The following is a 21,849-nucleotide window of genomic DNA, read 5'->3' as shown; positions in this document are numbered from 1 at the left end:
GGAGCTGGGTTCTTTGGGGAGATAGTCTGGGTCATGGAAAATTATTTTATTATGTTCCTGGGCTCAGGACATGATACATACAAATGACACAACCACTCCCTACACAGCGGCAAAATAACATTGGGCTCTTAATTCAATCCGTAAGATCATTGTGCATAACACACTGAAGCCACACACACCCTACATAACTATACTCCCCCCCATCACTCCTAACAACAACCCCATCCACATTTCCATCCCTCAACAACCCCAAATAACTTTCCGCCACATCCTCTGGCCTCCCGACCCTCCCCGTCGCCATCTTCGCCCCCCATCGACTCCAGAATCTTCGCCTTGACCTCCGGCCCATACCCATCCCAAATCTCAGTGTCTACCGCACCAGGGCTCACGCCGTTGACGCGAATGGGCTTGAGATCGAGTGCTAGGCCCCGCACCATGGAGTAGGCGGCGCCGGCGTAGGACGCAATGACGCTCCAGTTGGGCATGGGTTTCTCGGCCACGACGCCCGTGGTCAGGGTGTAGGAGGAGGTGGGGCGGGCGTGCAGGTAGGTGGGGATGTGCTTGGCGAGGATGAGGGGGGCGAAGAAGCGGACGGTGCCGGCGCGTTGGATGGATTGGATGGACTAGACGGGTGTGTGTTAGTGTTGTGGTTTGGAAAACGATAGAAGAGAGAGAAACATACCATATCCGCCAACTCCGTAGGCGCCAACGCATCTCCTGCGGTATAAACGACATGATCCAACTTCTCTCCTCCCATCGTCTCAACTGTCTTTTCGAACAGTCCTTTCAGCTCCTCCTCTAGTGTCTCCTGGTTGCCCAGGTCCACCTTAAGACCCCAGATACGGTCCTTGGCCGAGGGATAGGATTCTTGAAGGCGGGAAACGGCTTTCGAGAAACGTTCGGGGTTGGATGAGGAGATTGTGACGAGGGCTCCGTGTTCGATACATGCTTCTGCCACAGCGAAGCCGATGCCGGAACTGCCACCTATGATGAGAACGCGGGCGCCCGTGAGCTTGTTTGTGTATTTTGTTTGGTCGGGCATGTTGGTGTGTCTTTTTCTTTTTCTTTGTTTGGGAGGGTCGGAGTTACTGTAGTGGCGATGTATCTGTGTATGAACGGATGGCGAGGTTTATCTCTCTACAACAGATCGAATGAATAAAGCTTTGGAAATCAGCAGTCGAATTTGTACAAAAATGTACAGCTACACAACAACTACACCACCGCAGAGCACACGGTGATTATAAATACTGCTCCCTTCATTTGCAGTCCTTACATCACATCATGACTGTTGCTCAAGCGTGGATTTTACCGAGGGGGCTCGGAGTATCTTACCTACCAGTTGGGTCGGAATGGAAGACAAATTGACCCGCTTTACCGCCCTTGCAGCTCCGGTTCTTGCATGTACCGGGGATTACACACAATTGCTTCTGGAAATAAGCGGATTTAAGCGGTTTATTTTGAACATGGCCGTCATGCATTGCATCACATAGTTTTGTTGGTCGGTTAGTTGCTCCGTCGGCTAGCCTCGTCTTGGCGGCTATTCCCGACGAGCTTGCTTGATCTAAGCTCAGGTGATGGCATTGGCCGGTTATTTGAGAAGGGGAGATATCGATATAATGCAGGTGATATGTGAATAATTCTTTTACAGAAGCATTCGCTGTCTGTGGGTTCAGTAGCTCCATCCGGAGGTACTGGGTATCTTACTACTTCTACATTACTGATTCTACTCTTATCGGGCTCAGGCTGGCTATCGGAGCACCTTCTACTGCCCGGATGCTTGGTCGCTGGGTTATCCTACTTTGTGGGATGTTCCCCCATCTTTTTCTAGACTGTATCCTGTCAAGTTGTTCGATCACATTGTCCACATAGTGTTGATTTGCTTTCTTCGAACCTGAATAGCTTGTTAGTACGCATGTAGGTGCAACACTACGAGGATTGAAACTTACCAAAGGTGCAACGAACAAGACACCAACAAACAGTCCTACAACGGTAAGCAACATGGAGATTTTGTTGAAACCCTTGCCCAGTATATCAAATGCAAAACTGGGTGCGATCCTAGTACCAAAAATGTCTAGCCCGTATGCAAAGACCAAGCTAGTACTTTCGATTCCACTCTCGCTTGTGATGATGTTCTTGATGCCCATGACTTCATATTTGTGGGTAAGATGCCATTTTGGGTCGAAGTTGATGAGTGGTGTGTACTTCACCAAACCCTCAGCTTGCTCGTGGGCAGTGGGGTCACGGCCAACCGGTCGGCGAGGATCAATGACCGCACGTGGAATGCCGACGATAGAGTTTGTTGCAGGGACGTATACGAGCAGCTCACGGCTAGTGATTCCCTGCCTTGTCTGCGTTACAGTCATATGTGCGATTTCTTCTGGTACTTGGTAACTCTGCGATAGAACATAGGGCTGCACAGAATCACCGTTTGCACCTGAGGGCCGTACGGTTGAAGCATTGGTGGTGGGTCCAAGCGGTCCTCTGTCGTCGGGAAGTGGTGACTCGTAAAGATCCGAAATGACGAGCTGGTAGCCGCGGGACGATGCACCTGAAGCAGAGTCAATTGTAAGCGAGTACGCGAACCAATTCTCGGATATCGTAGCCGGAATGGGTCGAGAAGTGTCCACGTCGTTGTGTGAAACGGTGTGTAGCAATTGTCCAGAGGCAGAGTCGAGCAGGTAAATAGATGCGGATCGCGCTGAATCAACAACGGTTGATACCAAGACGAGATTGGGGTTCAGGTACTTGTAAAGCACTCTTCTGTCACCGAGCACTTTACCGATAGAAGCAACGGGATCTTTGATCGGCCTAGCGATGTAGCTGACGATACGTTCCTTGCCAACAGGCGCAAAACTCCATACTGGCTCTGAACCAGGCTGGTCTTCCAAAAATCCTTTCAGTGTGCCATCCACCAATTCAAATGCCAACAGATTTTGCGCATCGGAAACGAGTGGACGCTCTACCCGAATGTTGTCGGAGGAAAGAAGACCGCCAGTGGTAGAGTTGATGAAGAGCGATCCTTGGAATGTGGTATCCCTGACTTCAACGTAGCCGCGGTGAGCCTTGAGGGTAGGGTGTTTGAAGTCTGCATTGGGCGCAAACTGGCTAAGATGCATATTCCACATGACCTTGCCTCGCGAACCAACGTCAAGTGCAGCAAGACGACCTGTTTCAGTAGCCACAACGACGAGCTTGTGGAAACCGAAGGTGTCCTGCTGGATGTCATCGATGGTAGTTTCCTTTGGTTTCCCAACCACACTACCGAGCAAGCGCTGGGGAATGGCCTGTGCCCAAGCCGGGAAGTAAGCCAAGTCCTGTACATGTCTTTGGACACGGTGTATGTACGCAGAGACCAGGTTGCGATGGCTTTCGTCGGCGAGCGCTTGTGCGAGGGCTTCGGCTTCGGGTAGGCCGGCCCAAACTGCAGAGGTAGTTGTGGCCAGGAATTCGGGACGGGTCCAAGCCAGCTCATCGTTGCGTAGGAGTGCCCACTGTCCGTTAGAGTAGAGGACGGCTGATCGTATGGCGCTCGCGGCTCCGCCCTTTACAACAAGCTCAGACTGTCCGTGAACCGGGTAGGCGCCTGCAAGTGCGACTGAACGCTCCGCCTTCCAACGGCCCAAGACACTATCCGAAGCAGACGAAAACACAGTCACATCATTTTCAGTGACCCTTGTAAAGTAGACGTTGGCGTCTGCTGTGCTTGTGGTGAATGTGCCCTTGATCTTCAGCTCAGGGAGGCTGTAGGCCTTGGAAACGGTGTTCTTGGCGGGGTTGACGTGGTAAACATGGGCAGAGTGGCCGGCGGCTGTCTGGTATTCGACGAGGAAATGGGCTGGCGCACTTTCCTGGCTGGAGGCATGGACGACGATGCGCTCGATGGTGTCGTCGGCAGGGGTGTTGAAGGAAGCGACATGCTTTGTGCCGATGATGTTGACCTTTAGCACCTTGTTTGCCTTGTCAGTCCAGACCAGCAGGGGGGCGGCCGTGTTAGCTCCGGCAAAGAGAATGCGGTCGCGCGAGGATATCTCAGCATCTGAGTTGAGAGTGTACTGGTCGAGTTTATCGCCCGTGGTGGGGTTCAGCGAGGTGACACGGAGCTTGGAGGCTCCGAGCATGGGCGTGTGGAGGGCGATGTAGTAGACGGCGGCAGGCGAGGTTGCGAGCTGGAAGGGCGTGTCACCGCTCGCATCGTCAAACGTCCACTTGGCTCGACCCGTCTTGCCATGGAGTCGCTGGACGCTGGGGCGTTGGTGGGACAGGAGGACGACGGCATCGGCGGGGGCGTCAATTGGCTGGCCATTGTGCTGCTGTGGCATCATCTCGAGGTCCTCGACAACGGCATCCGCAACGTTCGTCTCCCAAGCAAGACGGCCATCAGCGGCGCTCCAGGCAGAGATGCGATTGCCCACTGCACTGATGAGCGTGTCCTGGCCTGCGGTAGCCCGCAAGTGAGGTCGGTCGTGGGCATTGGCAGAGTGCAATTGCTGTCGCCATACCAGCGCACCGTCCTTTGGATTGATTGCACCGAGCGTGTTGTTCTGCGAGACGGCGTAGAGCAGTGAGGCCTTTGAGCCGGCATATGGCCTCTGGAAAAAGGTCGTGTCGGGGGCGGGCAGGCCGAGCAGTGCATAGTGAAAGTCGATGTGGTATGCCTCGTCCTCGAACACGGCCACTACCGGCGCGATCAGACAAGCGGCGGCGGCGGAGGCGAGGGCGGCATTGAGACGCATCGTGGGCGGGGCGGTCGGGGGTTGCAGCTGGTCGTCAGCGTCGTTGGGCGGACATCTGGCGTGTGGTGAGCAGTAGCGGTAGCGGTAGCTTCTGTGGGCGGTGGGTGCGCCCTCGCCGTGGCCGACGGCGGGGAAGCGGGAAGGCGGAGGCGGGTGTAGCGGGCACAGGCGCTTGATGGCAATGGTTAAACCAGTCCTGAGTCCTGATTGACGGTGAGGTGAGGCCGTCGACAGCCTGGCTATGTATATGGTACACACGCCATGCCGAACGCACGGTAGTAGAAGTCGTCGGCCTAGAGCACGACACAGACACAGACACAGACTCTGCTCTGCTTACTTTGCTGCTGCTGCTGCTGCTGCTATACCGGTACACAGTGCCCTGGCCTGCCCAGTCTTGCTTGCTTGCTTGCCTGCCCTGTCCTGTCCGTCCTGCCCTTGCCCAGTCTACCGTTGCTGCTGTGCTGCACGCCCTGTCCGTCGCTGCTCCCTGCCTGTGCGCCGTCTCGTTGCTTCTACCTGCCTGCATCTTCGCCTCCCCTTCCCCCCCCCGACCTTCGCAAACCTCGCCTGCTGCTCGTTCCGTTGTCGCTTCTTCTTTCGTCGCTCTGCACGTGACGCGAAAAATCTGTCCCTTGCGCCAGTGCTTCACTCCGCCCGCTCACCAGGTACGTGAGACTGCCCGACGCGCATCATGTCCATGGCCTCCACTGCGCCTCGACGGCTCCCTGACGCATGTATGCTAGGCCTCGCACTCTCCGATTGGACGCGCCTTGGTTGCAAATAGGTGCGCTGACGAGTGTGGTTGGCCTAGAGCCTCGTACCACGCCCACCGCCAGATTCGCTTTGTTGGTACAGGCCGACGCTGTGTCTGAGCGACCCAAGCCTCTCCAGCTTGAGCCAACGCTAAACGCCCCCAGCTTGAGCCGCTCCTCCCTCTGTGGCACACACCGCCACAGGAGGCAAAGAGCACTTTTGCTATTTTCTTCAAAACCTCGCGACTTCGCAAAGGGCCCAGACAGGAGCCATGTCGCAACGCGAGTATCACATAGTCGTTCTCGGTTCTGGTACGTACCTACGCTAGCTGTACGCCATCAGCAGCTAGATCTCGACTGACGACAGTGGCGCATTAGGTGGAGTCGGGAAAAGCTGCCTAACAGCCCAGTTCGTGCAGAATGTATGGATAGAGAGCTACGACCCTACCATCGAAGACTCATATCGCAAAGTTCTTGATGTTGATGTGAGTGCTGCCATGTCCTTGTAGCTGAGCCTTCTGACACCCGCCAGGGCCGCCATGTCATTCTGGAAATCCTCGACACTGCAGGGACCGAGCAGTTCAGTAAGTTTCAATGGTCGTACAAACCAAACTTGATACTAATGTCCTGATAGCTGCCATGAGGTAAAAACCCATGCTCCTACCTTCTTCCTTGTCCGTTCCCTACTTACAATGCACAGAGAACTGTACATGAAAACTGGCCAAGGTTTTCTGTTGGTCTTCAGCATAACTTCCGCATCATCTTTCTGGGAACTCGCAGAGTTGCGCGAACAGATCCGACGAATAAAAGAAGACAGCAACGTTCCCATGGTTCTCATTGGCAACAAGTCAGACTTGGAAGAAGACCGAGCAGTACCGCGCCCCCGAGCTTTTGCCATATCCCGTGAATGGAACATTCCCTACTTCGAGACTAGTGCCCGAAGAAGAGCAAATGTCGACGAAGCCTTTGTCGACCTCTGTAGGCAAATCATCCGCAAAGATCAAATCGAACGCGCCCGCATGGCCCCACCGGATTCACCCAGACCTGGCCAAAGAAGTAGGACACATGGGGCAAAGCCCAAGCGCCGGGGTCACCGTCCGCACTGCACCATTCTTTGACACGATACCCACCCAGAGACGGTACCCATGGCAGCGAGCTTGCAGGACCAGGCGCTGTCATCATCCCTCCCATTCCTACCACTATATCAGATTCACATGTATGCACTTTGATATCATAGAGGCATTAGACAATCCGCTCACGGCGGCAATTAATTTCCTTGACCAAAACTGGCTCCATCATTTGGCACCCACACAGTTATATATTCCCAATCCTCTTCCAGTGTGATATGAATACCCATGGTCAACTCCGCATGCTACTAAGGCAATAGTAAACCACCTTGTCCAAGTACCGTAAGCGTAGATATGCATCGAAGATGAGCCAGCCACGTGATACGATGGCGGCTGTCCCATATCTTGGCGGGGCACAAATCTGGACGGGCACGCGAGCATTGACACCATTCCACCCACAAGAGACGGCATGACCTGGACAAAACTGATTGGACGAATCGTTGAAAGCCGGCTATAGCCTTTTCAAATCGCATTGGGACCTACCTCGGCATGCAGACCGCAGCAGCCGACCCGAGCAAAAGTATACAGGTTGGGCTCACTGCCACCTCCTGAAACTTCCGGAAAAGGCAGGCCGAGGGATGAAAACACCACTAGCAAAGGGCTAGAGTACCTGTAATACGTTTGCTGGCACCAATGCCATTGCAAGGAGCTCATATCGACATGGCCAAGCGCCGAACACCCCCGCATACGCTACCAGTCTCGTGAGTTTGTGAGTTTGGCCAGCTGTGGATATGAGCCATGGACAAAACGCGGAGACGGACAACCGGTTTGTGTCTCTCTGGTAACGGTTAGAGGCGTCATGCAGTGGTGAGAAGGTTTGCTAGCTGATGCTGAAGAGAATGCTCTGTTGGGCTGGAAAGCAAAGGGGTCAGTGCTCTATGCACAAAGCTCAAACTCCCTCAGATCAGGCAGAAAGATTCACATGTCAAGTTTGCCGTATATGACGTACTAGCCGTCAATGTGGCAATGTCTTCCTTCCCTTACGTGCTCGTTGTCCAGATAAGCCTTGTCATTGTCAGATGGCGAAGACAGCAGAGTAAAAGCTTTCATCTTCCGAAACCAATCGTGTATCCGCGGCATGTACATTGCAAAACTGGCTTGTTTAGTGTGACGTCAGAGGAGGGGCCATGGAGGGGCTACTTTCAGGCACGCAATGAATGCGACATCACGCGCGCAAACGCCCATGACGCGATATGCATGGAAATCAACGATCGACAGCGGGATTTTCAAAAAAGAGTGTCACCGTGTTCCTTGCGTTTGTTCATTGCATGCCCTGGTTGCGGACCGCTGGCGCCATCGCGCTTGCGTGGTCTGGGCCCTCACTCCCCAGAGAGGCTAGCGCCACTGCTCTCTCACCCTCAGCTCCTTTCTTATGACGTAACATCCAACATACGTCACTGTCAACTAGTCGCCCTTGTTTACCCCCCATACTGCTTAAATACCCCTCTGTCTGGCCTCCAAACTCTTCTTCATCACACATCAAGCCTTCAACTACCTTCCAATACTTTCAAACAAACAATCAACCTTCCTCAAACCAACCAACCCAACCAACCTCATCAAAATGTCTGCTCCCAACGCCAACACTCCCAACGAGGGCATCGTCGGCCAGGCCGTCAACTCCGTCAAGAACGCCGCCAACTACGTCTCCGAGACCGTCCAGGGCACCTCTGCTGAGGCTTCCAAGGAGAGCAACAAGCAGCAGGCCAAGGGCAACGTCCCCGGCAACGACAGCATCACCGACCGTGCCTCTGGTGCTCTCGGCGCCGCTGGCGACAAGCTCTCCCAGGAGAAGCACGAGGGCTCCGCTGAGGCCAACAAGCGCTCCATCTAAGTGCTTCATTGCACTAGATCACTGGTTCGACATTTCACTTCGGTATGTTGTCTCACTTCAAGCTTCAGCAAAATTGCCACTAACGGTCAAAAGGTTCAGAACAATACCACTTTAACGCGATGAGCACTATGACTCTCGCCGGGTTCACGATAGTACCATGAATTAATGGATATGAGATACCAATAAACACTTCACACACCCATCCACTGCCTTCTCATTTGCAATTGTGACAATGTATTTTCTTCTTCATGATTTGTGATTGTCCGACTGCTTCTCTAACTCGCCAGTTGCATGATGTAATGTACTCCAATCCTTGCTTGATCGACGCTAACTGGCGCATGAAGAGTAAGAACAACGTTGGTTTTGGATGATTAAGTGTGCAATCATTTCCTGTTTGTATCTCACCTACCTTCTATTTTCTCACTTCCTCCTCCCCATGTTCTATAGTACCATGACATGTATCTCCTGATATGTTCATTCTTCGGAAGCAAATTACAGGTAGGGTGTTAGTTCTACAAACCTATCACAGTACATCTCGTAGATGCAAAAGGCCTTGCAACATTGGAGAGTGTTGATACGGCTAAGGTATCGGAATCACCTTCGTTGCAACGAGTTGAAATGATTGTGATTGTTCTTGTTGTTCTATGGAGGTGGAGGGAGGTCGGCAGTAAGGCAGCAGCTAGAGCTCGGACCACACGGCTTAGTCAGCCGTGTAATCCAAGCTCGTGCATGCAGCAACCAGCTGCCTTATCTACCGCAGGTTCGATTCCCAACACTGACTATCTTTTCTTTTTGTGCCGGGAGATCAGATCCGTCCCCAAATCCTCCAAATCTGTAATAATATCCTGCTGCCGAAATGTAGCTAGTTGCCTATCTCGGCTAGCGCTATACGCCTTCCTGTATGCCCTTATGTCCTCCTCTTGTGTCCTTCGTTATCGCGCACACGTGCCCGTTGACTACTTGGTGCCTTCAAGGTTGCTGAGCTCGGTGCTCTCGGTCGTGGGCTTGGTGTTGCGATCACGGTTGACCCACCCTTGCACTCGGAGGTTGAGCTCGTTAGAGTTGATGAGGTTCTCTATCGCGGCGTTGCAACCTGCCTTTGTCATAGAGTCTGCTGGGTTGTCGCGACCGTCGATCCATCTGATATCCATGAGTTCGCTGCGCTCGTAGGCTTCGCGCATTGCCATGATGTCAATCATAAGGCGTTTCTCCTTGGTGGTGCCGAGCTTGACAAGGCAATCGTATAGCGATCGCGAGTCGGTGCATACCACGATGGGGACCTTAGGTAAGTTGAGTCGTTCCATGACCATATCAATGGTGCCGCCGATCGCGACTGCGATATCTACGCCGTGCGCCATCGCGTAGATCTCGGAGGCGAGGACGCTCCTGGTGATCCGCTTGCATTTGACTGAGGACCAGTGGACGATGTTGCCACGTATCCCGAAGTTTGTGTCGCTTGAGGTGACTTCATTGCCGAGTACGATGACGAATCCCATCTGGGAGCTCATATCCTTGTTGTTGGCAAAGGACGCGTCGACTAGGGTAAACAGCTTGAGGTTGCGTATGTCCAGAGGTACGTAGGTCAACCCATGGCAGAGGTTCTTCTTTTGCCATTCGATGCGTTTGTTTAACTTGGATATTTCTTCTTTTGTAGGCTCACTCGCTTGCGCAGCAGCGGCGAGGTCGAAGCTTGCTTCGGGTTGACAGATTGTCGCGATGTAAGCGCCACGTGCGCGTTGTTGAATGTACGTCTTCTTGTCAGTTGCGATCTCCAGTTTCTCACCTTGTTTCTTTTGGCGTAGTGTGATCACGCCGTCTGTTGTGAGACTAACGACGCACCCGTTAAAGTCGATAGGGTTGTTAGTAGTAAGAAACTGCTTCTCTTTGGCGCTGAAGCGCAGCTCCTTGCTCTCCTTATTGGCAAACACGTCATCGGACAGACCGAGCGTGTCATCAGTTTGCATGCCGACAATACCAAAGCCTAACGCCGTTGGCTTGGTGATTAAGAGGCACGGGTCATAGGTTGATGTTTCCATCCCGAGTGTCGTGGTATGGTGTTTGAAGTAGGTTGACCACCAGTACGCTCCTGCCTCGGCGATGCCGTACAGCGGCTTCACGACCACCATGATGGTGCCTTTGGGGTAGACATTGCGGAGTTGCGTGGGAAGATCCGCGATGATCGTGCGCTGGAGATGGTCATCGGCTTGCGTGTACGCCTGCGTGATATCTCGAAGCCATAGCGTCATGCCCATTTGAAGCAGTGAGGGTGCAAGCGCGATAATAATGCGCTGACTGGCGCGCTGGATCGTCGGGCTTTGTGTGAGCACAATCCGTTTTCCATCATCGGCATAACCCTGAACAACGAGGCGCGATTTCTCGTACGGCTTAGTGGTAGTTTTGCCTTTGACCTCGTTGACAATCCGTGACTTAAAGACGCGGATGCCACCATGGCGCTGAGGGTCATACTCCTCGAAGCGGAACACTCCGCGAGTGATCAGCGCGTCAATCTCTGCCTTGGTGGATAGTTCGAATGGTTCGCCTAGGGTTGTGATCTTGCCAGTGGCACGCAGCTTCCTGGACAGCACTAAGTCGTCCTCCTCGCGTTGCGTGAGGTTGACGTCGTTGGTCTCGATGGGAGCTGGTTTTGGCTTGTTTTTGGAGCCTTTGGGGCGACCGCGCTTTCGTGGAGGTGGAACTTCTGTCTCTGGGATAAACTCGTCATCGTCCGCATCCCCGCAATTGTCGTTGTCGTCGTCGTCGCGCGGGATAACGGTGGAGTTGTTGCGGTGGTATGGCTGCACCGATGTGACTCGAAATGTCGCCTGCCTGCCGTCGACGTCGACAATCGCGGCGGTTAGGTCGTCGTTCATGGCGATGAGGGTATGGGGACCAGTCCAACCGCGGTTCTCGCGCCAAACCTTTACGCTGCTCTGGATCGGGAGCTGAAGCGTTTCAATGACGTTCGGTCCGTTGCGTGTCGCAAGTGCGTCGTTCACCTGGCGTTTTGCTTTGATCTTGCGGACCTCCGCCATCGCGTTCTTTATCGCTTTCGCGCGCGCGCTGATGGATGGTGATGGCGGCGATGTCTTGGATAGGCGGGGGTAGGTGCCAAAGACGAGGAGAGTAGGCACAAGGCCATCTGGACCAGCAGTGTCGTTGACGGCTTTCACAGCCATCTGGAGGAGGTGTTCAGATGACGTGTCGCTGTCTATGTCGGCGGAGATGACTTCGAAGGCACGGCGGATGGCCGCATGGTACCGCTCCACCTTGCCGATGGAGTTATGCGCCTCGACAGGCACCTCGTCAACCTCGATGGCCATTGTCTTTGCATTGTTGACAAACTCCTCGCTCGCAAAGTTCTTGCCAGCGTCGGTGGCTATGACATCAGGCGGACCAACGTACATATCGATCCACATGGCGCGGAGTGTGTCCCATGTTGTGCTTGCTTTCATGTCGGTGAGAAAGCGCGCTGCTTGGAAGGCAGTTGCTTCGTCAATAGCATGAAGTACTGGCCTCTGATTAATGTACATCACGTCGACGATAAGTCGATAGTTGAAGTTGATATCGTCGCGGAGGGTAAACCGAAATCGTCCTGGCGCCTTGCCAGTAATCTGACATTGGTGACAGAACTTGTTGATCTTTTCGATGGTCGCCGCATCGACTTCGTCATAACCTGCTCTCGCGAGGACCTTGTAGAGTCGTCCCGCAGCTGGATGACCAAAGCGCCGATGGAGTTGCGCAAGCTCTACCTCGGTGAGGTAGTGCGTCGCGGTCTCTTGGTCGTCGAGCAGGAGCCATGGGTGTCCCCATTTGCGCACAATGGGGTACTCCCGTGACTCGTGTACAAGCACGTTGTCAACATTGTTGAGGTAGATCCCGTGGCGGTCCATGTCTGCAAGGCACAGCAAGAAAGGCGTGTTGGTCGGCATCACCGCAAAAAGTATAACGCCGAGCGGGGTTTTGACCTTCACCTCGCCAAGTGAGAGACACTCTGGGTTATCTCCAAATCGAATTCGGTGGCGACCTGCCGTGGACTCATTGATCGTGGCCGATGGCTGGAGGCGTTGCAGTGCCATGACCTGGGTCTTTCCTGCAGTGGAGACTCCGGCCGCGCCGGTGTCGGGCATGATGCCTTGGAAACAGTGAGCACCATATCGGTGATCGAAGGTGAACATGTGGGGTGCCTCCTTTGCAGTCTCCGACGCGTATGGGTCGATCCCAGTGATCGCGTGGGTCGCCGCGGCGTCGTTGAGGTTGATGGTGAGCGCTTGCCCGTCGATGGTTCCGCAAGCAGCGGTGTTGAATTGTTCATGTTGGAAGTACGCATCGAGGTCATCAACGCGGTTGCCGTCGTCGTCCTCTGCCTCGTCATGAAGCTCGATGCCTTCGAATCCGGCGAGGAACACGTCGTAGTCGTCATCGAGATCGTGGTTTTGGACATAAGTCTTGAAGCGTTGGTGCGACTCATTGCGCTCCTCGTGTGAATGTCGCGTTGACCAGCATCCTTGTTTGCCGCACACATAGCACTTTTTATCGTGCGAGCGGCGGGGAGGGTATCGCGGTCGTGACAGCGTCGGTCCGCGGTTGAAGCGACCGGTGCCATAGCCTCGGGGTCTGTCGCGAGGTTCGTCGTTTCGGTTGTATCGTCGGTTTGTGTAGAAGATGTCATCGTCTGTCTGTTCATTGTCATAGTTGAACTGCGTTCGAGCATGCGGGTGACAGCGTTGCCAGTTACCGACGGCGTTGCGGAGCTCTGAAGCGACTGCTTCAAAGGTCGACGCAGGTCGGATCAGGACTGCGCTGCAGGCTTCGACACCCTGGCATGCTGACACAAGTTGTCCGGTGAGGCTTGACTCGCTGAGTCCATTCTGCTGAGCCATCGCTTGGTACAGCTTGTGGAGCTTGTCGATGAGCAAGTCAAGGCATTGCGCAATTGTCTTGTCAGGATTACTTGCGATGACGTCCTTTAGCATAATGGTGCGCCATTCGTTCAAGAACAACTGGTAGTTCTCGGTAGTGTGGAAGTAGGCGCCCAGTTTCGCGATGATGTCTTCGTATCCAAGGTCAAGTGGAGCGATAGATTGGTAGTAGTAAGTTGACGCTTTGCCAGTAAGCATAGTGGAGATGGCTAGCTTGTAGCGGTCAGTTTGGCCAGGTTGAATGCCGACTTTGGCGCAAAGCTCTCGAAAGATGACCAGTTTGTGACTGAGCACGTCATACTTGTCACCACTGAACTTATCGTTGTTATTGTACAGCTTCGCGAGGTTTGTGAGTGCTGTCACGTTGAGTTGAGCTGGCGACGGTGAGTACTGTGCTTGTGGGTATCCTGTTGGTGGCTGCGGAGGGTTAGGGTAACTGTAGTTGCTGTTTGTGAGCTGTCGACACTTGAAACCGTCGACGAGTCGCATAAGCTCAAGCTCGTCGTCAGGCCATATCGGGCACGACGAGAGATGGAGGAGGTTGTACAGTTGCGTTATTACTGTGTCACGACTGTTGATCTGGATGTAAATCCCTCGGTGTCGGAGCAATTCCTTGACTGCTTTCCGGAGCCGCACGTCGACCGCACTTATGATATCTTGAGTCCAATCCTCGAAGGACTTTTGGAACTCCTGGAGGATGAAGAGGTCGAACTGTCCATCGTCTTCAACTTGGACGACCCAATCGAGGACGACAGTGTTCAGTTTGTCGGTGTTTATGACTGTGTCGGTCGGGTCGAGTTCCGCGTTGACATACTCACTCTTGTGCATCTCGGAGTACCACGATCGGTACTTGACGCTCTTGTATGGTGCCATGGTGCTGAAGTCAGTCGATTGTTTGCTGTTAGTTGCAGGCGTTGTCAGTTGTTTTTGTGCGTGGTTGACGCAGATCTTTTCGTTCAAGATCTCCTTCAGAACTGTCGGCGAAAGCGCTACCTTGATAGGTAGTCTCTGCGGGCGGTGCTGTACTTCGCACTCCTTGCTACTGTGAGGTAGGAGGAGTCGCTTCTTGGCCAAGACTACACAGCAAAAGAGCTGATGGGTCTCCTTGTCAGATATCTAGCCGATCTGTGGTGTAGCAACCACTGATCAGTGTTGATACGGCTAAGGTATCGGAATCACCTTCGTTGCAACGAGTTGAAATGATTGTGATTGTTCTTGTTGTTCTATGGAGGTGGAGGGAGGTCGGCAGTAAGGCAGCAGCTAGAGCTCGGACCACACGGCTTAGTCAGCCGTGTAATCCAAGCTCGTGCATGCAGCAACCAGCTGCCTTATCTACCGCAGGTTCGATTCCCAACAGAGAGCAAACATGATAAAAATGTTGATAATCATTTCGTAACTAACAACCAGACAAGTCTCCAATAGGCAGAAGTGCTAAAAATAACAGAGCTCTCAATGCAGCAACTCGCGGAAAACAAAGGGTATCGTGTGCTCTGGGAATAAGGAAAGCCATGACTGAAAAGACTGAACAGACTCCTCTTGCTGAAGGTCTGAGGCTTCTGCTGTTGTGGCCGTCTGAACTGAAGCCGTGGTATACTGTGGGGAATAATGGACAGGGGCGTTTGTGTGGTAGGTAGGCGGGCGGGTTATGGCTGTGCTTGGTGGTGAGGTTGAAGCTGACAGTGATGATGGTGCGGGATTTGAGGGTGCGGATTGATCAATGCTGTGTGTTGAGACTGGGAGGAAACTTCGAGACGTCGGTACAGACGAGGTAGGCGTCAAGACTGATGATGGCACCGTCACAGTCAACGAAGGCGTAGGAGTTGTCGTGCAACCAACAGTCTTGGGTCCATAAAACGACGCTTCCCAGTGTCCGATCTCAAGCTTGGCCTCAAACGAAATCCTCTGTTCGCACAGACATCCAGTCAGCACACCCACGTCAACTCCCACCCCGCCATGGAAAAGGAAAAGAAAAGAAAACACTCAAAACTTAGACATGCATGCCCGCACGCCCAGTATGAGTAGTCCGTGCCTTTCGCGCCTTCCAAAACAACACAGCCCCGACAATCGCTGTGATGAACCAAAGCACAACATTCGTAAGAAGCACCCAGACGCCATTCTTCATGCGTTGAATGCCCTTGTTTCCCTCTGGATCCTCTCCAATGAACATTTTGCCGAAGATGCCAAACGCGACAAGGTAGCACAGGAACAACACGGCGTCCACGACGAAGAAGAACCACGCCTTGAAGAACGGGAGCATGAAGACGAGCGAGGCTACGGCACCGAGCGAACCGCAGACGACCGCCCAGACCCACTTGCTATCAACGTACTTATCGGCCTTGCGTGCGCGGTCCAGGTCGACGGCGTACATGCCGATGACGGTGAGGGCCATGACGAATTGGAAGAGGCGAAGGACAAGGCGCGCGATTGTCGTTGCGGAGAGCGAGGCGCGGAGCGAGGTACCGAGGGTAGCTTTTTCGCCTCGCAGGGTGCTAGACGGGAGGAATTTAAGACCCATGGCTAGGAGCATGTCAGCGTTTGATTTTTCCGAAGATGATGGCGGACGTTCAAGACTTACCTTTTTGAAATCTTGGGGGGTTGAGTTGAGCGGGGTTGAGGTGAAGTTATTCTGGTGAAATCCTAGTAAGGAAAGGCCGATGTGTATGGATACGTGTGTGAATGTGGAGAAGAACGTAGAATCGTCGGGTAAAAAAACTAGGAATAAGTATGTAATCGAAAAGACTTCTTCCTTCACACACACACACACACACACAATGTTGGTATTGTGAACGATGATCGACGTGTTTATTGTTCTTGTTTTTCTCGAACAATGCCCTTGTTTCTGCGCAGGAACAACAAGTGGGGTTTTTCTGCGAGCCGTGCGTGAATGGATAAGAGGGCCTTAGGGTCTTAACAGTGTTTTGTCCACTTCCTTCCTCAGGGGACTTATGACGTCGGCTTAGGGTGAGATGTGGCTTCCAGACCCTGCCAAGGTGCGTAAATTGTGCACTGTGCACGGGGTTTATGACGGTTCTGTGTAGGGATCGGCGGTTGCAGAGGGTTGGATGCAGATAAGGTTGGGGAAGACGGTGCGACTATCGAAGCCGGCGAAGTTTGTAGAAGGGAAGAGAAGAGAACAGGGGGGATTACTGCACGCTGCGATGCTGGCTCTATGCGATATTTATTTTCACGTCTCTTACTATTACTGTCATACTGTCACGTCTTCAACGGTGAACACGTCCTGGGGTTCGTTGGCGCTCGTCGCAGGTCGGGTTGTACGGTAGATGTGTGCCATGTGGTAAAAGTGGCAGGGATCCTGTTTGCCGGCGCTTCGCTGACGTCGTTGGCGCCCGGTTAGCGCGCATCCAATTCAGTGTCACACCTGAGTGTGATTGGATGATAACTCTCGAGGGAAGTCACAGTGTGAAACTTGGGTAAAGATGTTCATGAAAGATTTTCTTGGTTACATTGCATTGTATGTACCCTGTGCTTTTGTTCTCGGAGTCACATCTGGCGTTATTTCCAACTCACCCACATTACGCCTCTACGGGCTCGAGTACTTGTAACCATACTGCTCCTTGGCCTCCTTGATCTGCTCCATCAGCTTATGCTCCTTTTCGGCAAATTCCTTGTCCTCCTTGAGCTTCTGCAGGTACGAATCGTTGCCAAATCCACTCTTGCTCGGCACTTCCAGGCCCCTCTGAACTGCGGGCCGAGCAAGTATCCTCTCCCACCACTTCTCTAGATTGGGAAAAGAGGACAAGTCCACGCCCGAGAAGCGCAGCATGTGGATCCAACCAAAGCTTGCAATGTCGGCGATACTGAACTTGTTACCGACGAGGTAGTCGGTGTTGGCAAGGTGCGAGTCTAGGATGCCGACTAGGCGCTCAGTCTCGCCCGTGTACCTCTGCATTCCATAGTAGATGCGTTCCTTGGCGAAACGGTTGAAATGGTTGGCTTGACCTTGCATCGGACCCAGCCCACCGTGCTGCCAAGCCATCCATTGCTCAGCTCGCGAGACATCCAATGGGTCTGCGAAACTGAACTTGTGTTCAGGATCATAGTGGCGCGTCAAATAAGTAAGAATGGCTAGCAAAGCTCGTCAGCATCCTCTACCCCATCATACACGTTGACCGTTTACTCACCAAGACCCTCTTGCACAGCAAAGCCACCTTGGTCGTGGTCCACGATGACTGGAATTCGACCATTGGGACCGAGCTTGGTGAACCAAGCTTCTTTTTGTGTGTTTTTGCTGATGTTGATACCCTGCCATGTGTAATCCTTGCCGTAAGCGTCTTTCAGTTCCTCCAGCAGGATGCTAGCCTTCCAGCCATTGGGCGTGCCCCACGTGAGCAGCTCAATACCCTTGTTTGCCTTGAGTCCCGTTGGCTGGTCGTCTGCCATTTCAGGAATTATTTGTCGTAGTAGTGGTGAGGTGTGAAAGTGCAATCTTGGTGCGAATGCTGGTTGGCGTGCTTGAACAGAGGTGCGCAAGCAATGTCTTAGTTGTGGAGATGCGAGAGGGCGTAATAGTGACATGGAAAAGGCGAGTTGACGTATGAACGAGGGGTTATATGCGCACGCATGCGTATGCAGAGCTTCTTCGTCCGACAGAAATATGTGGATTGCTTAGGAATCCATGACGTCGCCTCCCCGCTTTGCCTTCCAAATGAGACTTCAATGGCGTATTGGAAATCATATGCCTGACTGACTAACCAATCCTGCGCTTCTATGTCTGAATGCGGGTTAAAGAACGCTGTTCTAAGTTTTGCATCACGTTCTTTCTTGTAAACGAAGAGGTAAGACAAAACAAGAAATGTTCCTCTTTGAAATCAGACATGTGTAAATGTTGATTACGAATGGTTGCACATCAAAAGTCCGCAGACGCGTGCATGATACGACTGAGACCCCATCCTAAGCTGATATCCAAACGCAACAGCTTGTGCGTTGCCTACGATTCCTCAGCGCCCTGGCGTCTGCTACTCCACTGAAGGTTACCGCTGGTCCGAGCAGTAATGTCGCCGAAGCTCTGGGGTAACTTCCGGCATTTCTGAGTCTTCTTGCTCCACGTCTTCAAGGTCCAGCACCCGATAAGTCTCATGTTATCCTGTTGCTCGTTCCTATCCGAATTTCGCTATTGCTATCGTTTCCTGTGACGACTTTAGCAAAGGCTTCATGTGACTATGCCAGTCCAAGACCATGTCCTCTTATCCTCACCTGCGTCGACTCCTGTCTCCGCTAGCCTGTTGTGCTGCCTGCTGAGCCGCCTCATGCCCCAGCTCACCGCGTAATGATTTGAGCTTAGCCTCAACCTCCTCCTTCTTCTTAGCCTCCTTTTCCAACTGCTTCTCCACCTCTTCCATCTTGGCCTTGAAGAAGTCTTGCAACGCCTGTTCCTGTTCTTGACTAAAGGGAACTTCGTCTGCACCCTTCTCTGGCAACTGTGCACTCCTTTCCCCGTTGGGCAAGCCACGCTTGAGCCTTCCGTTTGCGCCGAGAGAGGCCTTCTTAGAGCCACCCTTGCCAGCCGGAATGAGGTAGTTCCATTGGTCTTCCGAGGTGAGAGCATCGAAAAGCGCTTCGGTAGGTTCGTTGAACTGCACGACCTCAAGAAATTCAGAACGTACGCAGCCCGTCCGTTCCTGCTCTGCCTGCATCTTCTCGTCGCCGTACTTTTCCAGTTGGAGGAAGTGTTGCCTATACTGTGCCTTCTCTCCTGATATTGGCTGGAAGTGCAACCTTATATCGATATTGAAACCTCCCCATCCAGTCTCGGTGACCTCAAAGGGCGGCTTTTCGACCATACGCAGCGGGTTCTCGTACGTGTTGAAGATTTTGAACGAGACCTTGTTGAGCCATGCTCTAATATCCGGATCGCCATCAGGTACGCGTACATAGACGGTCCAGCGTTTGGTGTGGTCATCGGGAACGTTTTTTGGTCGGTCGGGGTGGCCTACTGGCGGTAGTTGCCATGCTTCTGAGCCGATTACTAGGCAGGTGGTGAGTGGACGTTCAGATGCGCATGCAGCTGTGTGTCTTACTGAGGTTTCGACTTATGCGCTTGTTCTGCACGGCGTCAGTTCACGTGCGCGAGAAGCTGTGTAGGCGACTTGCCTTGACGCGCTTGTTCGAGGCGGGCGCGGGCATATTGCAAACTAACTGCGCGAGGAGGAGATATAGACTAATATCTCGATTCTGGGCAACTATTGTGTGCGCGACTAGGTGCAGATAGCAGAAGGTGTGTAGTGTTGTAGTCTATCGTGATGTGTGAGCTACCTAAAGGAAGTCGCGCCGCGGCATGTTTGCTAGAAAGATCCCCAGTAAACTCAGCCTTATGCACGAGCCAGCGAACCATTCGTCACGACCCTCACTGGCAACATCATAGCGAATGCAGTGTACACACTTTGGTATAGATTATTGCGCATCACGAAACGATGCAGCATGCTCACTTGCTACCCTCCTTTCCATCTTTCGCCCTTGTGTTGTACAGATTGTCCTGTTTGCAAGCATCCCCTTTTCCTTCAATCCTATCGAGCGAATCCTCAATCAACCCGACATGGCCGCGCAATGTTCCCTCAATCTCGTCCAGTCGCGCCTCTTGCTCCTCCTCCATGTGTTCCAATTTCTTTTCAAATCGGGAGCCTGCATGACAAAGTTAGGCGTCACGTCCGGAAGTGCATCGACGGACACGAGCAGAGTGTTTTACCTAGATATGTTGCAAATCCAGCTACTACTGTAAGGTTTGTGCCGACGAGAACAAGGTCATTTTTGAATAGATTGCGGAAAGCCATCATGTGTTTGCAGTTGAGTTTGTGTTTAAGATGAAAGGAAGTTCATTACTTTGTTACATACTACGACTAGCAATTATTAAGTCATGACGACATGAGGCTTGTGACTATTCTATTACGTTCAAAAGAAACGCAGTGGCCTTAGCTTGGTGGCCGTAGAGACAGCTCAGGACCCGGAGGTCTTCAACCATTTCCGCGTACCCCTGCTCAGCCTTACGCGACGCAATCCCAGGTGTGGAGTGACATCAACACTCACAGCTTACAACATCAGCAAAAACACCAATTGTAAACGCAACACAACGCAGCACCAATGGCATCTGCTACAACTTCAGCGGCAAAGAAGAAGCTTGTTGTATGTGGTGGTAATGGATTCTTAGGTACATCTGCTACAAAAAATGACAACACATGAAAGCAAGCTGACATGTGATGTAGGAAGTCGGATATGCAAAGCAGCAGCACACAGGGGGTGGAATGTAACTTCGGTATCGTAAGCCTGCCCTAGTATCATCTCTCGAAATATCTTATAACAATTTTTCAGGCGCTCTGGCACACCTCACTGGTCTTCCGTCTCATCCTCGCAAACACCACCCGACTGGTCCGAAAAGGTCTCCTGGCAAAAGGGCGACATCCTCGACCCTAAATCGTACACGAAACATCTCGAAGGTGCAGATGCAGTGATACATACCATGGGCATACTGCTAGAGGCAGACTACAAAGGCGTCGTCAGTGGGCGGGAGAGCCCCATCAAGGGCCTACAGAGAGCTTTCAGCAAGACCAAGGCAGGCACGCAGAATCCATTGGAACTCAAGGAAGGAGAGGTGCTGAAGCCACAAGAAAGCGACGGTCAGCTAACGTACGAAATTATGAACCGAGATACGGGTGCGTCTACACTAAGCCCATGGCAGACTGGATGTGTGCATGACTAACCGTGCAGACAGCTGTTTCCCTTGCCTGCGAAGCGTCAACGCGAAAAGTACCAGCCTACCTCTACATCTCTGCCGCAGCAGGAACGCCTATTCTCCCTGCGCGCTACATTACAACGAAACGTGAAGCCGAGTCGATTATATCTACAACGTTCCCTACGATGCGGTCAATCTTCATTCGTGCGCCGTTCCTGTACGATAGCAGCAGGACGTTTACGCTTCCTATTGCAGCGGCTGGCGGTGTCGCGAGCATGATAAATAGCGCAGTTGGAGGCCGACTGACGTGGCTGATGGGTGCAGGCGGCATTAAGCCTCTGAAAGCAGACCTTGTGGGTGAGGCAGTTGTAGAAGCGCTCGAGGACGAGGATGTCAGGGGACCAGTTGAGGTACTGGAGATTGAAAGGCTGGGGACACGAGCATGGAGGAAGAATATGGTGTAAAACAGGGAAAGAACAACATGACTCAACCTATAAAGAGAAGCGAAGGTATGTTTGGAAAGGTAAATCCTCTCTCACTCATAAGTGTGTAAGAAAGCCACACTGAAACACGTGCAACTGAGTATGTAGCATCTCAACTGAACATATATGTATGCATCTAAAAGATATGGAGCAATTTCGCTTTCAACCAAGGGAAAGCTGTACATACAACGGAGCTGCAAGCTTACACTTACAGCCCGGAAACGCTCGACGTGCGAGAACACCAATTTACAAGCTGACTACCGCGACGCGGCAGTTCTAGCCCACGGGTGTTAGGCATTTCTTTCTCCCGCCTCTTTTCAT

The 21,849-nt window shown here is 52.7% G+C and overlaps 11 protein-coding genes across 11 annotated transcripts; 3 read left to right on the top strand and 8 right to left on the bottom strand.

The window, feature by feature from the left end:
• Positions 1 to 209: 209 nt before the first annotated feature.
• PtrM4_006310 (FabG, Dehydrogenase with different specificities (related to short-chain alcohol dehydrogenase)) lies at positions 210 to 1,042 on the bottom strand (the record flags this gene model as incomplete). The annotated part of the gene is made up of 2 exons (XM_001930636.2): positions 210 to 623; positions 683 to 1,042. The coding sequence occupies 2 exons, from the start codon at positions 1,040 to 1,042 to the stop codon at positions 210 to 212; spliced, it is 774 nt and encodes a 257-aa protein (XP_001930671.2).
• Positions 1,043 to 1,852: 810 nt separating this feature from the next.
• Positions 1,853 to 4,322, bottom strand: PtrM4_006300 (DUF1620 domain-containing protein; the record flags this gene model as incomplete). Its single annotated transcript, XM_001930635.2, has 2 exons — positions 1,853 to 1,891; positions 1,947 to 4,322. The coding sequence occupies 2 exons, from the start codon at positions 4,320 to 4,322 to the stop codon at positions 1,853 to 1,855; spliced, it is 2,415 nt and encodes an 804-aa protein (XP_001930670.2).
• Positions 4,323 to 5,757: 1,435 nt separating this feature from the next.
• PtrM4_006290 (GTPase SAR1 and related small G protein) lies at positions 5,758 to 6,603 on the top strand (the record flags this gene model as incomplete). The annotated part of the gene is made up of 5 exons (XM_001930634.2): positions 5,758 to 5,797; positions 5,864 to 5,970; positions 6,018 to 6,069; positions 6,120 to 6,129; positions 6,186 to 6,603. The coding sequence occupies 5 exons, from the start codon at positions 5,758 to 5,760 to the stop codon at positions 6,601 to 6,603; spliced, it is 627 nt and encodes a 208-aa protein (XP_001930669.2).
• Positions 6,604 to 8,173: 1,570 nt separating this feature from the next.
• Positions 8,174 to 8,443, top strand: PtrM4_006280 (DamX, protein conserved in bacteria; the record flags this gene model as incomplete). Its single annotated transcript, XM_066102794.1, has 2 exons — positions 8,174 to 8,266; positions 8,297 to 8,443. 2 exons carry the CDS (start codon positions 8,174 to 8,176, stop codon positions 8,441 to 8,443), a joined length of 240 nt encoding a protein of 79 aa, XP_065964996.1.
• Positions 8,444 to 9,399: 956 nt separating this feature from the next.
• On the bottom strand, positions 9,400 to 10,695 carry PtrM4_006270 (uncharacterized protein; the record flags this gene model as incomplete). Its single annotated transcript, XM_066102793.1, has 1 exon — positions 9,400 to 10,695. One exon carries the CDS (start codon positions 10,693 to 10,695, stop codon positions 9,400 to 9,402), a length of 1,296 nt encoding a protein of 431 aa, XP_065964995.1.
• A 700-nt stretch (positions 10,696 to 11,395) lies between these two features.
• On the bottom strand, positions 11,396 to 14,235 carry PtrM4_006260 (uncharacterized protein; the record flags this gene model as incomplete). Its single annotated transcript, XM_066102792.1, has 2 exons — positions 11,396 to 11,529; positions 11,589 to 14,235. 2 exons carry the CDS (start codon positions 14,233 to 14,235, stop codon positions 11,396 to 11,398), a joined length of 2,781 nt encoding a protein of 926 aa, XP_065964994.1.
• A 1,114-nt stretch (positions 14,236 to 15,349) lies between these two features.
• On the bottom strand, positions 15,350 to 15,877 carry PtrM4_006250 (MARVEL multi-domain protein; the record flags this gene model as incomplete). The annotated part of the gene is made up of 1 exon (XM_001930632.2): positions 15,350 to 15,877. One exon carries the CDS (start codon positions 15,875 to 15,877, stop codon positions 15,350 to 15,352), a length of 528 nt encoding a protein of 175 aa, XP_001930667.1.
• A 1,026-nt stretch (positions 15,878 to 16,903) lies between these two features.
• Positions 16,904 to 17,763, bottom strand: PtrM4_006240 (Gst, Glutathione S-transferase; the record flags this gene model as incomplete). Its single annotated transcript, XM_001930631.2, has 2 exons — positions 16,904 to 17,448; positions 17,505 to 17,763. The coding sequence occupies 2 exons, from the start codon at positions 17,761 to 17,763 to the stop codon at positions 16,904 to 16,906; spliced, it is 804 nt and encodes a 267-aa protein (XP_001930666.1).
• Positions 17,764 to 18,572: 809 nt separating this feature from the next.
• On the bottom strand, positions 18,573 to 19,506 carry PtrM4_006230 (TFG3, Transcription initiation factor IIF, auxiliary subunit; the record flags this gene model as incomplete). Its single annotated transcript, XM_066102791.1, has 4 exons — positions 18,573 to 18,659; positions 18,777 to 19,348; positions 19,401 to 19,425; positions 19,480 to 19,506. 4 exons carry the CDS (start codon positions 19,504 to 19,506, stop codon positions 18,573 to 18,575), a joined length of 711 nt encoding a protein of 236 aa, XP_065964993.1.
• Positions 19,507 to 19,804: 298 nt separating this feature from the next.
• PtrM4_006220 (uncharacterized protein) lies at positions 19,805 to 20,153 on the bottom strand (the record flags this gene model as incomplete). Its single annotated transcript, XM_001930630.2, has 2 exons — positions 19,805 to 20,001; positions 20,066 to 20,153. 2 exons carry the CDS (start codon positions 20,151 to 20,153, stop codon positions 19,805 to 19,807), a joined length of 285 nt encoding a protein of 94 aa, XP_001930665.2.
• A 304-nt stretch (positions 20,154 to 20,457) lies between these two features.
• Positions 20,458 to 21,510, top strand: PtrM4_006210 (NAD dependent epimerase-dehydratase family protein; the record flags this gene model as incomplete). The annotated part of the gene is made up of 4 exons (XM_001930629.2): positions 20,458 to 20,524; positions 20,580 to 20,634; positions 20,686 to 21,026; positions 21,086 to 21,510. The coding sequence occupies 4 exons, from the start codon at positions 20,458 to 20,460 to the stop codon at positions 21,508 to 21,510; spliced, it is 888 nt and encodes a 295-aa protein (XP_001930664.1).
• Positions 21,511 to 21,849: the final 339 nt, after the last annotated feature.

The sequence above is a fragment of the Pyrenophora tritici-repentis genome, chromosome 1 (genome assembly GCF_003171515.1).
Source record: "Pyrenophora tritici-repentis strain M4 chromosome 1, whole genome shotgun sequence".
Lineage (NCBI taxonomy): Eukaryota > Fungi > Ascomycota > Dothideomycetes > Pleosporales > Pleosporaceae > Pyrenophora > Pyrenophora tritici-repentis.
This window is presented reverse-complemented; position numbering and strand designations above follow the sequence as displayed.